The sequence below is a fragment of the Phasianus colchicus genome, chromosome 12 (genome assembly GCF_987193195.1).
Source record: "Phasianus colchicus chromosome 12, bPhaCol1.hap1.1, whole genome shotgun sequence".
Classification (NCBI taxonomy): Eukaryota; Metazoa; Chordata; class Aves; order Galliformes; family Phasianidae; genus Phasianus; species Phasianus colchicus.
In genome coordinates, this window is record NC_143447.1 from 4,842,649 (window position 1) to 4,855,567 (window position 12,919).

The 12,919-nt window shown below is 35.2% G+C and overlaps 1 protein-coding gene across 6 annotated transcripts in view; it reads left to right on the top strand.

Annotated features, from left to right (window-relative positions):
- VPS13C (vacuolar protein sorting 13 homolog C) overlaps nucleotides 1-12,919 on the top strand; it is a 182,616-nt gene that overhangs the window by 65,730 nt on the left and 103,967 nt on the right. For all 6 annotated transcript variants that reach the window (XR_016470280.1, XR_016470279.1, XR_016470281.1 and 3 more), the window contains 8 exons: nucleotides 35-148; nucleotides 411-486; nucleotides 1,131-1,294; nucleotides 2,452-2,497; nucleotides 4,642-4,765; nucleotides 5,437-5,551; nucleotides 11,246-11,337; nucleotides 12,562-12,685. Coding sequence is in view for 3 of the 6 variants with exons in the window: in XM_090148714.1 (XP_090004840.1) it covers nucleotides 35-148; nucleotides 411-486; nucleotides 1,131-1,294; nucleotides 2,452-2,497; nucleotides 4,642-4,765; nucleotides 5,437-5,551; nucleotides 11,246-11,337; nucleotides 12,562-12,685 (855 nt within the window). In the remaining 3 variants the exon portion in view is untranslated. The remainder of the gene's footprint in view (nucleotides 1-34; nucleotides 149-410; nucleotides 487-1,130; nucleotides 1,295-2,451; nucleotides 2,498-4,641; nucleotides 4,766-5,436; nucleotides 5,552-11,245; nucleotides 11,338-12,561; nucleotides 12,686-12,919) is intronic.

Sequence of the window (12,919 nt, forward strand, 5' to 3'; positions counted from 1 at the left end):
TGGTGATTTATTTTTTGGTTTTGTTTTTATTTAGTTCCTGAAACAGATGTATGTTCTTGTACTTGGGTTAGATGTTCTTGGAAACCCATTTGGCTTAATCAGAGGCTTGTCTGAGGGAGTTGAAGCTTTCTTTTATGAGCCTTTCCAGGTATGACTTTGATTCTTTAACTATGCATAAACAATAGGCTGATGAAATAAACGGGTAGCGCTGTAGGCTTTTGTCCCTGTGCTCTACAGAGTTAACATTAAAAAAAAAAAAAAAAAAAAAAAAAAAAAAAAAGTGTTTTCTCAATTCTTAAAGAAGTGCCATATTAAAACAATCTTGCTCTGGCTGATGTAAAGGAATTGCTAGAACTTTCCTGAACTGCATGTGTAAGTTTTCTTCTAATGATAATAGACTTCATTTTCAGGGTGCTGTTCAAGGACCTGAAGAATTTGCTGAGGGCTTTGTAATTGGTGTTAGAAGTCTTCTTGGACATACAGTAGGTGTGTATCTTATTGCTACTGAGTTGATAAAATAGATTAACACATGGATTAAATTTATGCATTCTTTTCCTTATTTCAGACAGAACTTATGTAAAAGAAATATCCCATAGATATTTTCAAAACAGGAGTTTAAGTTGTGGTACAATAGTACAGCCAGTCTTCACCTTACAGACTATTCATACCTAACTTATTTGAGAACATCTAAATCTGTTTTGCAGAACAGGAAAGCAAACAAAAATTGTGTGTGCAACTGAATTTGTAACATGTTACACATGAATAAAGAAAGTGAGGCTGAATGAAGAAAGTGATTCTAATGATTCCAAAATATCTGGAAATGCCTGAGAACTGTACTTTTCCTAAGTTCTTATTACATTTACCTTAAATGTTTATTCAGCTGTGTTTTACAGTTAATAGAGAAAGTCAGTTTCCATTCAGTATGATATGTGATACGTACTGAGCTGATGTAAGAATTGTATTATACTAACCTAACAGATTTCAGGCCAATTTCTTCTCATACTCAATGTGATAGTCAGCTTATGTAAGTTAGTAATACCTAAATTCAATATGAGAGATATCTGTGGCTTACTGTGTTTTCTACTATTAATTTGTGAAAGAAAAACAGCTTTTACTTTCTGTTCCATTAGGTGGTGCTGCAGGGGTGGTGTCTAGGATCACTGGTTCTGTTGGGAAAGGTTTAGCAGCCATTACTATGGATAAGGAATATCAGCAAAAACGGAGAGAGGAAATGGGTCGTCAGCCAAGGGACTTCAGCGGCAGCCTGGCTAAGGGAGGAAAAGGCTTTTTACGGGTATGAACTGGAGGTTGAGTATATGATGCATCAGCTCTTAATATATACTTCCATTTATATGATTTTTATAATGTCGTCTTTGGCTTTATATTAAACATGAACTGAACAGAAGACAAAAATAGGAAGTCCAAAACCAGGTTATAGTAGACTCAATATCACTTGTTAGCTTTAGTGTTTGAGGTTATGTTCTTTCGGCCAACACAAGGAAATGAAGATAAGATCTTGAAAAGGGTTATTGTAAGAAATAACACAAATTTTTCCTCTGAAGTAACTGGGCCCTTTATATTTTCTTCCAGTTAATTCTGTCATTAAAACAGGCTGTGAATTTGAACTCTGGACTTGTTCTATATAGAAATGGCTTTCTATATGCTGAGGTCATACTTGCTCATACTTGAGTTTTTTCATTTATTTGCACATTCTTCTAAGTCAAGTTGAATGTGTATTGAAGTGTGAGTATCATGTTAGGTGAAAGATTTTTTTTCTGGAATAGAAACTGCTGTAGTGTCATCTGATCTTTACTGTGTGAAGTCAGGAAACCTTTTCTGGTTGAAGAAAGAATGTGCCTGTTTCCTGTTAAGTGTTTAAAAAAAAAAACAAAACAAAAAACAAAAAACCATGTAAACAATTTCAGAGAGATTTCTATTACATGAAAGTAAATAAGATTTCAATAAATTCTATGACTTGCCATTCTAATTTATCAACTTATTTCTGAAGAATTACAAGTAATAAGCATTGTGTCAATTTCTGATTGAGTTTGCTGAAAGTTTAGAAGTTACCACACTGGAATTTTTTTTACCTTTGTGTCATTTAATGCCTCGACTTTAAAATCTTTCTCAGTTATTTGATGTTATCTTAGATGTTTGGTACTACTCACTCATGACTGAAAATTCTGACAGCTTTCTGAAGAGCTTTGTTAGAAAGAAGCTGTCTTAATTATTCTGACAGACTACTCTACAAAGGATTTCTTTGTCTTTGCTACCAAATAAATGTTACTTGCGCCGTTTCCCTCTTTTACTTTCTATTTTACAGTAAGAATAAAATATTGATATTGAATTTCATTATCTACTTTTAAAATTGAAGATGAGATTCTGATTGCCTAGCTGGACAATAGCATTCTAGCTTCTAAGTAGGGACTTTAATTATTTTCTTTGTTCTAGGGTGTTGTTGGGGGTGTGACAGGAATAATTACTAAACCTGTGGAAGGTAAGTTCTTAGCCTGCACGGCACCACTTAAAGATTTTTTATTATTAAGATTAATATAGATTTTTTAATTTTAAGAAATTTCTGTCATGATGCTAAAGCGTAAGAAGATTATACTTCTATTTCAAATGCAACCTTCTGAAATGTTTTACTCAGATACATTTACAACTATTATTTGCTACTGTATGAATTAGGGAGGGATTGTCTTTGCAGTGTATTATGTTAGGCTTGCTGTAGTAACCAGATTGTTCTTTAAAGCTAGAATAAATATACTAACTAACAATGATTCTGTAAAAAAACGTTACTTAAATACCAGTTGAAAAAGCTTCAGAAGTTATGATATAAGGGCATAGCTTCAGTGATTGGACTTATTAAGTCAAGTTGATGGTTGAACTTAACCTTGAAGGTCTTTTTCAAGGTAGACGGTTCTATGATTCTGTCCTAAGATTTTGACATTTTATATCTTACACTACTTGTGGCACGTTCATATCACATGTTAATAGATTTTCGATACTGCAGAAATAATGAACAATTGAAGTTATATGTTTATTGGAGATGACAGATGACTTATTACTGCATTTTAATTTTGGGGGGACTTCCAATGTTGGGGAAATCTTAATAAATAAATCTGATTTGGTACCCAAGAGCAGTTTTCATGAAGGCTGTCACTTCATCAATGTGGTAGATGATGCTGAACATCTAAGAGAAATATATTTTACATTGAAGTTCACATCCAAGTGATTTAAATATTAGCAAGTTGTTATTGTGCAGTATATCACCTGTGCCTCATATGTGTTTGGCAGATAATTTGAGGTGTATTCCTTTCAGTAGTGGATGAACAGATGTGCTTTCTAAACACTCAGCTGGTTCTTCTATTTTAAGAATCACCAAAAGCGTTTAGAGAGAAATAATTAACTTCAGTCTGTATATGCAGCTTAGATAATTCTGATTATTTTGTTGTTACTGACTTACAAAGACGGGTACATTAGCTTGAAGACTTGACTGAATATGTGAGGAGCAGAATCTAGTTTGGCTGATGTGTTGGACTCAAAGACTTAGAATAAATAAAGCTACATTAGACTGGAGACCTCTGGGCTTCCCCATGGCTTCGTTTTAGGGTCAGTTCTCTTTGATGTTTTTATAAATGTTCTGGGTGCGGGATTCAAATGCATGCTACGTTAGGAGCCTTACAGGGAGACAAACTGAAGTCTTGACAAGCTGGAGGACTGGACAATCATCAACCACAGTTTAACAAGAGCAGTGCTGGATTATAAACTGGGATATGGCAATCCCAAATATACATACAGACTAGGGGTGAGAGACTGGAGAGCAGCCCTGTGAAAATCTGGGTGCTCAGGCTGATAGCAAGTTGAACATGAGTCAGCAGTGTGCCCTCGGGTACACAGCACTGCCAGCTGAGTGAGGACAGGGGTTGTCCCACACTGCTATGTGCTGCCTGGGCTCACTTTTCAAGTACAGTGTGCAAGTTTGGGCACCACAATGAAAGAAGGACATGAAGCTTAATAGTTTAAGAGCATCCAAATGAGGGCTACAAAGATGATGAAGGCCTGAAGGACCACACGTATGAGGAGAGGCTTAGTTTTGTTCACTGCAAACTGGTGGAGGCCTGTGGTGGCTACAGCTCCTCACAGGGAGTGGAGGGCAGCACTGAGCTCTGATCTGTGACAACAGGGCCTGAAGGAACAGCATGGAGCTGTATCAGGAGTGGGGCAGCTGGGGGTTAGGGAGAAGTTTTTCAGTTGAGGGTGGGTCATGGAATGGGCTGTCCCAGGCAGTGGGCATGGCCCCGAGCTGCTGGAACTCAAGGATGCTGCTCTTAGACGTAGGGTTTGGATTTGGGGTAGTTCTCTGTGGAGCCAGGAGGTGGACTTGGCCTATGGGTCCTTACTGACCTTATTTGTGTTGGCTTTGAAGGCAGCTAAAGCTTTAAATGAACAACTACATTACTGAATGGGAAATCTGTGACTTTTATGGAGAGCTTCTGAGTAACTGGATGGTACATAATCGGTTCCTGTGGGCTCTACTTAGACAATGATATTTGGAGCAATAATGGTTTAATTCTGTGGCTTCTATCTTCTGGCAGATCGTTAAAACTATCATTTTTTTTCCCCATCTTTCTTCTGAAGGGGCTAAAAAAGAAGGCGCAGCTGGATTCTTTAAAGGAATTGGAAAGGGACTTGTAGGAGTGGTTGCCCGCCCAACAGGTGGCATTGTAGATATGGCAAGCAGTACCTTCCAGGGAATTCAGAGGTAAAAAGTCAAGAGGATATTTTCACGTGGTCTCTGTATGTTGCACACCACGTAGTGAAATGATCCAGTAGTGACACTAAATCATTTGTGTTATGTACAATATTTGGTAGGATGTATAGGACCAAGAGACACCTAGCAGTCTCTAATGAATTTGTGTTATATTGATATCAGGAAAGTGTTTAGAATTTGTCTTGCAGTATTGCAGGTCATGCAGACAATAACTATCTCATTTTCTCTTTTCAGTCGCTTCCCTTATGAAAAAGTAATTAAAGAATCTTATTTAAATTTCCCTTCTGTGGTATATTTATGTGCTGCTGAATGCAAATGTTTAAATGACATTTAAACTTACTGTAAAAATTGACCGTTACCAGTTTGAAACTCAGCAATGGGGTTTTGTGTATTTTAAGGGAAGCTTATGAAAATGTTAATCAACTTGAATTCTTGATTCTTGCCAGGGCATGGGAGTAAGCTTTTCTAAGTTATGTTGTAGTTGGCTAATTCTCTAATGTTTTTTTTATATATATTACTGGCAGTGTGTCTTTTTTATTTACACCTCTAGGACAGTTGTCAAGTTTAAGTGAGATAGTAAATAAGATGACTATCAGACATAAATTCGTCAAACTCAAATGTGTAATGAGCTAATGAGAATACTGTTCCACCATCTCTAACAGGGTGGCAGAATCAACAGAAGAAGTACCTAATCTCCGCCCTCCACGTTTCATTCATGAAGATGGCATTATCCGGCCATACGATAGGGTGGAAGCTGAGGGTTATGATTTATTTGAGGTATGACTTACATTGTAAATGCACTTCTAAGTTCTCTGACCTACAGGATTCTTTAAAGGATGATAAAAATTCTGGAGAAAAAAAAAATACAAACAAAAGCATTGCTCTGAAGGGAGATAGGATTAAGAATAGTTTGAAGAGAAAAAGTTTTGGTACTCAGATGAAATATTTTGCTGAAAAAAACAGAACTTAATGCTACTAAGTCATCTTCACAAAGAAAGCAACTCTTACATAGGATGAATAGAGCTTGATTTGCTTAATTTATTTTCTGTTTAATACAATTACTGTGATTCCTGATTGTATTAGCAATGGAGAAAACTGATTTCTGAGAATACCACCTTTGGTATTATATTATTGTTAGTGTGTCATAACTACAAGCATTCTGTGAACATCTAGGCTGCTTTTACATGTGGATATGGCTAACATACAGGGAATTAGTAACAGTTGTTTTCAAGGTCTAAATAATCAGTCTAGTTGAAGTGTATTTCAACTTTCTTAAAAAATTAAAATGTTTTTTTGCTAAAAATTAGAGTAAAATAACTTCCCTGATGGACACTTGAAAAGTAGAATTTGCTAAGTTAGTACTTCCTTCTTAATGTTCAGTTCTAGTCCTTATTTCCTAGCCTATTTCTAATGTTTTTCTTCTTTCTCTTTCTCTCCTGGCATACGCAGCAAGAACTGGAATAAAGGAGTAAACGTTTTCCATATTTCTTCTTGATTTCCTTTGTGATCTTTTATCAACCTTATTTATTTTAGGTTAAGGGCATGATTGCATTTAACATGTCCTCTCCCCACTTTACATGTCTTCTCTTTGTAGTAGATAGTGTTTCATGTTGTCCATGCTAAGAAACCAAACTAAAAATGAACTTGAATATCTAAGGTAAGACTAGCTAAGTGAGAAAGATGACAGAAAAGGGAGCGCTTTTTTCTTTTATGTCTTTTTTCTGAGACTGCTTAGCTCCTTATGAATGGCAGCTACTGAGGGCACCTGAGTGGAGGGTAAAAAAAAAATCATGGTAGCATAGATGCTGAGTACACTTGGTTGTTAATATTACCATTCTCATAGAGCTAGGGCTATGGATGAAGGGAGTAACATGAGCACAAAATCTAAAATAGTATTGAAGAGAAAATTCTTCTGTGAAAATATTTGCTTATTTCATAATTGTAGGGAAATACTGTTTCCATAAAAACTTCAAGAAAACTGTGTCTTTCTTCTGTAATATGCTATAGGCCAACCACTTAGATGTTTGAAAACCCCTGTGCCTTTTCTACTACTACTACTCTATGAAATTCTATCAATTAGAAGTATTATAACCAGTTTATTGACTCTGGTTTCATTCACAGAATCTTCTGAGTCCTTTCTGTTTAACATAATTGTCAACTATTAACATGAATTGATAATTAAATTTATTTCTACAGGAAGTGATGCCATAAATTTCATTTCTAATACAACACTGTAAATTAACAAACAAAGCTGAACAAGATGTCATAGGAGCAAAGTACTTTCATATAGTAAATGAATAAAACTTCAAGCAGATGCATCTCTGCTGCTAATACCTTTCTAGAATTTAGAGTTCAATAGTCAATATTTTTCATTTAAGTTGATTAAAGAAAGGAAATGTAATAGAGATTTTTTAATTTTAGCTATTTTAGAGAAATTATCATTATTATGTATGGAGCGAAACAGATTTGTTTCATGCAGTGATTTCTTTTAATTTAACTATTATTATTTTTAGATCATGCTGAAGATATTTTTCAGTAATCCTGTGCATTCTCACTGGTTTCACTACTTGCTCCATCTGTCAAAAAGGAGAATGTAGTGTAATCAGCACTGAAAACTAGATGTTCTGCATTTCTTGCGCATCTAATATTTGTATCTTTCTTAGCCCTAAATTGTTTTGATCAGAACTGTATAATAAACAAGAATGAGCCTGTGCATAGTCCTCTAGATAGTCTCTTCCTTTTGGAAGCCAATTAATTGAACACAGCTTTTAATTTATTTACATACGTATTTGGAAAGTTATCTTAGTGTAAATTCCAAGCAAGATGGGCAGTGTCTTACAGGAAATAAGATACTTCAGCAGGGAAAGCAAATCAGGAGGTCAGTTTATACAGACAAATTTATTTGCCATAAGTTAGTTTGCGTTAGTTCAGTTTATTTTTGGTTCCAGTTCTGACCCAAGATCACAAGTAGCTCAACCTGGATTTTCTCCTTATCATCATCTCATGAACTGTATTTCCCCCCCTCCCCTCTGTAAGTAGTTGAAGAATAAAATTTATTCAGAACTGGAGAACTGTAATATGTAAATGTGTTTTGGATTCTTAATTCCTGTATTCTCTTGCATGCCTGGCTTCTTGATGCTTTCTATCTGCCATACAAACATTGACCCAGAAATTATTCTCCTGCCTATGCAGTTGAAATTATTTCAAATTCCATTCTTACCTTCACCAAATAATTCTGTATCTTGCCTTGATTGTATCATCCCTGATTCTGCCACTGACTTTTACCTTATTAAATTGAGTAACTAATTCAAATGAATTTGAGAAAGTTCTGCTGCTTGCCTGTTGCTTTAGCCATGTTAATGGCACAGCTCAGATTCATATACAGAGTTCATTGTTTGTATCAAAATATAAGTGACTTTCCTTGGTTGATTTAAAAACCTCATGTTTCAGTATGCTTTCTTTTTGAGCCACGGTACTTCTATGCATCTTATGTCATTAACTCCTTTTCCATGCGAAAAACTTAACAGTCTTATTACTCTGACTTAATTCCTCTTCAGAAGAGCTGTGCAAAATACTTTTCTAGTTCGCTTGCTTTGACTTTTTTAATTTAATATGTATATTCTTTTAAAATAAATATGTATATCCAAGGTTGAAACCTTGTCATATTACCTTAAGGAATGGATGCCTTAAAAATATCCAGTGATTGGATAAAAGATGTTTTACATAAAAATGTGGGTGTTCCTAAATGTTAGAGCTGTATTTAGGGTGAGCATACTTGTAGGTCATGTCTTAAAAGGCAAATTTGTTGCTCTTGTTTTTCCTCTCAGAAGGGCATCTTTTTTTTTTTTTTTTTTTTTTTGAGTGCACAGTGAGAAGAGCAGTGGGATGGAGGCTCGTTGATTACAATGTTCATTTTTCCAGAGATGCTGGATGTATTCTTTGGGCTACACAGGGTTCCAGTCAGATGTGGTATCTTGCAGGGCATGTCTCTAGCTCATGCAGTGAGGCTTAGTAGTAAAGAATATGTCATGTGAAATATATGTACAGCAGGAGAAAACAAAGAAAAGAATACAGCACCTTCAGGAGAATTGTTTCTTGAGTAATGAGTTTTCTCATGAGCTTTATCTTCATGCAAGGCTGTGTTAGTTGTTGCCTTTTAATGTGTGGGCATTACTGCCTGTTCTGATGAGGAGACTCCCATCTATACCCAGCACTTAAGGTCTGGCAGGATGTGATATGTTCTTATTCCTGTTTATAGTGCTACTTTGCCTCATTTCCTAGTTAACGCATGGAGCTTTATTAAGAATACAGAATACTTGAGGAATAATTAGGTGATGCTACTGTTTTGCAGTAAGAAAAACATTGTCTTTCAAGAAACTGCAGATTAAATATCCAGTTGAGTTTCAGTTCTGCTGTGTATATGTGCATTACTTCTTTCATTTCCATGTAAAATAACAGCACTTGAACTTCTTAAAAATGCTGTAGTAGTCTCATCAAAATAAAAGCTTCTGATAAAGATGCCTGAATATGAACAGTGTATGCAGATCACAAAATAATTTGCATCAAGTGTCCCAAACCCCTTTTTACATAATGCACAATTGTAATGCATTGAATTTGTATCAGGAGTGTTGGTCTGACAGCTCTGACAAATACTGCATCTCTTAGGCTGAGAGCTCCACAGAAGCTCTTGTCTTAGTATCCAAAACATAATACCAGGATAGTTTTTGAAGTTGGGGTTACAAAACCAAACTTTCTCACCAAAGTTTGGAGTTTAAACAGAGGAATAAGCTTATGAATGAATCTGTTTAAAAGTGCAGTACATCTCACTTTTTACATATCCAACAAAGATTCAGAATGAGTTGCAACTTCTGAATTGTGGTCTTGCATAGTGGTGTGTTTTGCTTTTCATTTCTTGTATTTAAATTTATATATTTAGTTTTATGTAACGGAATCAACTATGGTTTGGGTATAAAATGTGAGTTCATATGGTTTTAGTCATTTCCTGCTGTCTTTCTATGTTTTGAAGAAATGCAAAGAGTGAGATGAGCAGTCTTTTGTGGCATGCTTTTCTCTTTCATGTCTATTTTACAATATCAAAGTTCTAAGATAGCCAGAAATTGATTATGTAAGTGTGTATTATAGAAGATGGGGACCCTATATTTTTGGTTGGTTCAAAAAAAAAAAAATATATATATATATATTTTAATATCACATCCCTTGGGAGCAACTCCAGGAAAACACTATGCCATTGATTTCATTTACTGCACATTTATTGTCGTTGGATCTTTAAAGAGTTTTCCTGAGATCTCTTCAAATGTATAATGATGCTTTAAGACATTTGTTAAGCTTTAAATAAATGAGAATAAAATGCAAACTTTGAGATTTGTTTCAATTGATTCTGAAGTAGGCTGGAATGACAGCTTTCTTTGTGGTTACTTGATCTGTATTGAGCTTTTAGCCTCCGTGCTTGACCATAGACACATGAACGTGGAGTCAAGTCGTAGAGTCAGCTATGAGGAGGTCGTTTATTTACAGGGACTAACTAAAACTGTATTGGGTGGTGGTTGTTCTTCTTTCCTCCTTCTTTTCCAGAGTGCTCTTTCTAGTTCATCAATTAAATTCAAATTTACTGCTATACAGTGGATGAATTCCCCAATAACAGAATTAAACTGAAACTTCCTTCAAATTCATTGATGTATCATTCTGAAATGCAGTGTCTTTAAGCTGACATTATTGTGAGTGTTATTTGAGATATACTGTGAAACTCTGCAGTACTGCTCTTTGGGGTTGACTGAATATTGTAAAGCTGGTGATGTAATGTAGAAAAAAATCGCTCTTTGCTTAAGTGGCATGAAGAATGGAAAATCAGAGAAATACTTCATCAAAAAATATTTAAGAACGTAAAAATAGTTAGAAAGCACTTCAATGGTATTTTGAAGCTTTTCTAAACCTCTGTTTGTAGTTGGTCATTTAACTTGTAGCTGTCTAACAGAAATGTGATGGGTAGTTTGATCTGCACTTTCATATACCTCCCATGTTTGGATTTTGAATAAGCATGCTTTTTCAGTGCTTTAGAAGCTGACCCTTGAGGAACATTGAGTGTTTGTAATTTGGTTATTTCTACGGGTCTAAGCCAAGCGTTTACCTTCTGTAAAGGTACCGTCACAGGATTTTCACTCTCAAATCAAGTCTGCAACATAGGATGTAGCAGAATAGGAATTTCTAAACAATAATTAGCACAAAAAGGAAATTCAAGGTAAATAAGTAGTCAATTAACACCATAGTGTCACATTCTCCCTTTTGAATGGTGGGAGGGATCAGATATTTCATTGATGCTTCAGGACTGGGAACACAATGAAAGAATGCCTCGAAAGAAGCAGTTCAACTAGGTAGTCCTTTTGAAAAGATGAATTGAATACATTGCTTTGACTTCTGTTTTTACAGGCCAAATGTTTTCATTTTCTGTTTCAGAAATTGCACTTAAGAAAGCTGGAAAAAGAGAACTACCGGTACCACTGTGAGCTTCCAAAAGGCAGAAGGGCAAACCTTATTGTTACCAATAGGTACTAAGTTCCAGAGGCTTGTTTCAATTTAGGCATCAGGCATCTGGCTAAGTCTGAAATGATAGCTGTTCTTTGCATATGCACTTTTCTTATTTGTTTTCTTATTGATTTCGTAGTTTGTTTTCTTTCTTCTATTCAAAATGTGAGGTTATGATTAGTGATATTGACAGTGCAGGAAGCTATTTTAATTCTAAGGTCAGTGACTATTTCATTCTGTTGGGGGAAATGCTTTTTTTCCGTTTCTGATGTTTGAAATTAGCTTGTGCAAAGTGTCTGCAGTCAAACTAATGTTTTAATAATGCATGTTTAGAAGCTTGTTAAGTAAAAAGTACTCTGAGTCAGATTTTCTTTTATTCAAATTAAAATGAATACTAAATCCATCGGACAGTATTTAGAATGTAAGAAATTGCTTGTCTTGGATGGTTTGAGAGCTCAAAACCTTCTAACTATGCTAAGACAAGATGATCGCATTGGTTATGATCTCTGCATCCTAGATGTTACTAGTTTTTGCCCTTTGCCCTGGGTGTATGAGGGAGACTTATCCATACCAAAACTCTGGGAGACAGCCAACCTGTATTTGTTTTATAACAACTAGTGCACTTCATGTTGTAGCATAACAAGATTTTTAAAGATAGGTACTGACACATTTTTATGATAGCTGGTTTAGGTTTGGTTGTGTTTTTTTCTTTTTTGCAGCTTCAGTTAAAATATGTACTTCTGTTCTTAATCCAGTTGGTCACTATTATGCTTAATGCTTCTACCTTAATTCCATTTAGAACTGCCACTTTTTTTCTTTCTGCTAGATGACATTGGATATCTAAGGAGATGAAAGGGCAACTTGCTAGCAAATGTAAACTAGCAATGGATCATCTGTCAGTCTAATTATGTACTTGTTTCACTATGTAGTCAGTATTCAGCTGGCTGACTGCTGGCATTCAGGAGCTGGTAAAAATTAAGTCATATCCCTCTATTATCCAGTGGCTGGTGATTTTGATTAATTTGCCTGTGCATCCCATATGATAACGTAAAACATCTGAGTCTTAAGGACAAAGTAATGGTCTTAGAGTATATATTAAGGAAATACAATTGAACTGCTACTGAATGGATACTTTTGATCCACATAGAAAATACATTCTGAAACATTTCTGTTCTCCATTTTGTTTTCTCATAAAGCTGTAATTTCTGGTCGAAATTGTGTATTGATATGTTTTTCCTTCTGAACAGGAGGGTTATATGTGTAAAAGAGGTGGAAATCTTAGGTCATTTAACAGCAGAGTGGGATTACTTATTTGAAGACTTTACGCGCTGTCCTACCTGTGAAGGAAGTGTTTTAAAACTAACTGTTTTGGTAAGAAAATCATGTGGTTTGTTGGTTTTTTTTTGTCTTTTTTAAAAATTTATTTTAAATTATTTATTATTCAACACTGCTTATTTACAGTTCCAAAGATGCTTTTAATTATCTAAGGACTCTTAACTCCTGGTTTTGGAGATAGGAGAAATTAATTCATATTTTTTGGAAGTATGGATGTGTTGGACAGAGAATGAACTGAAGTCTAAGCCGAAGCTGACACTCAAGCTATTT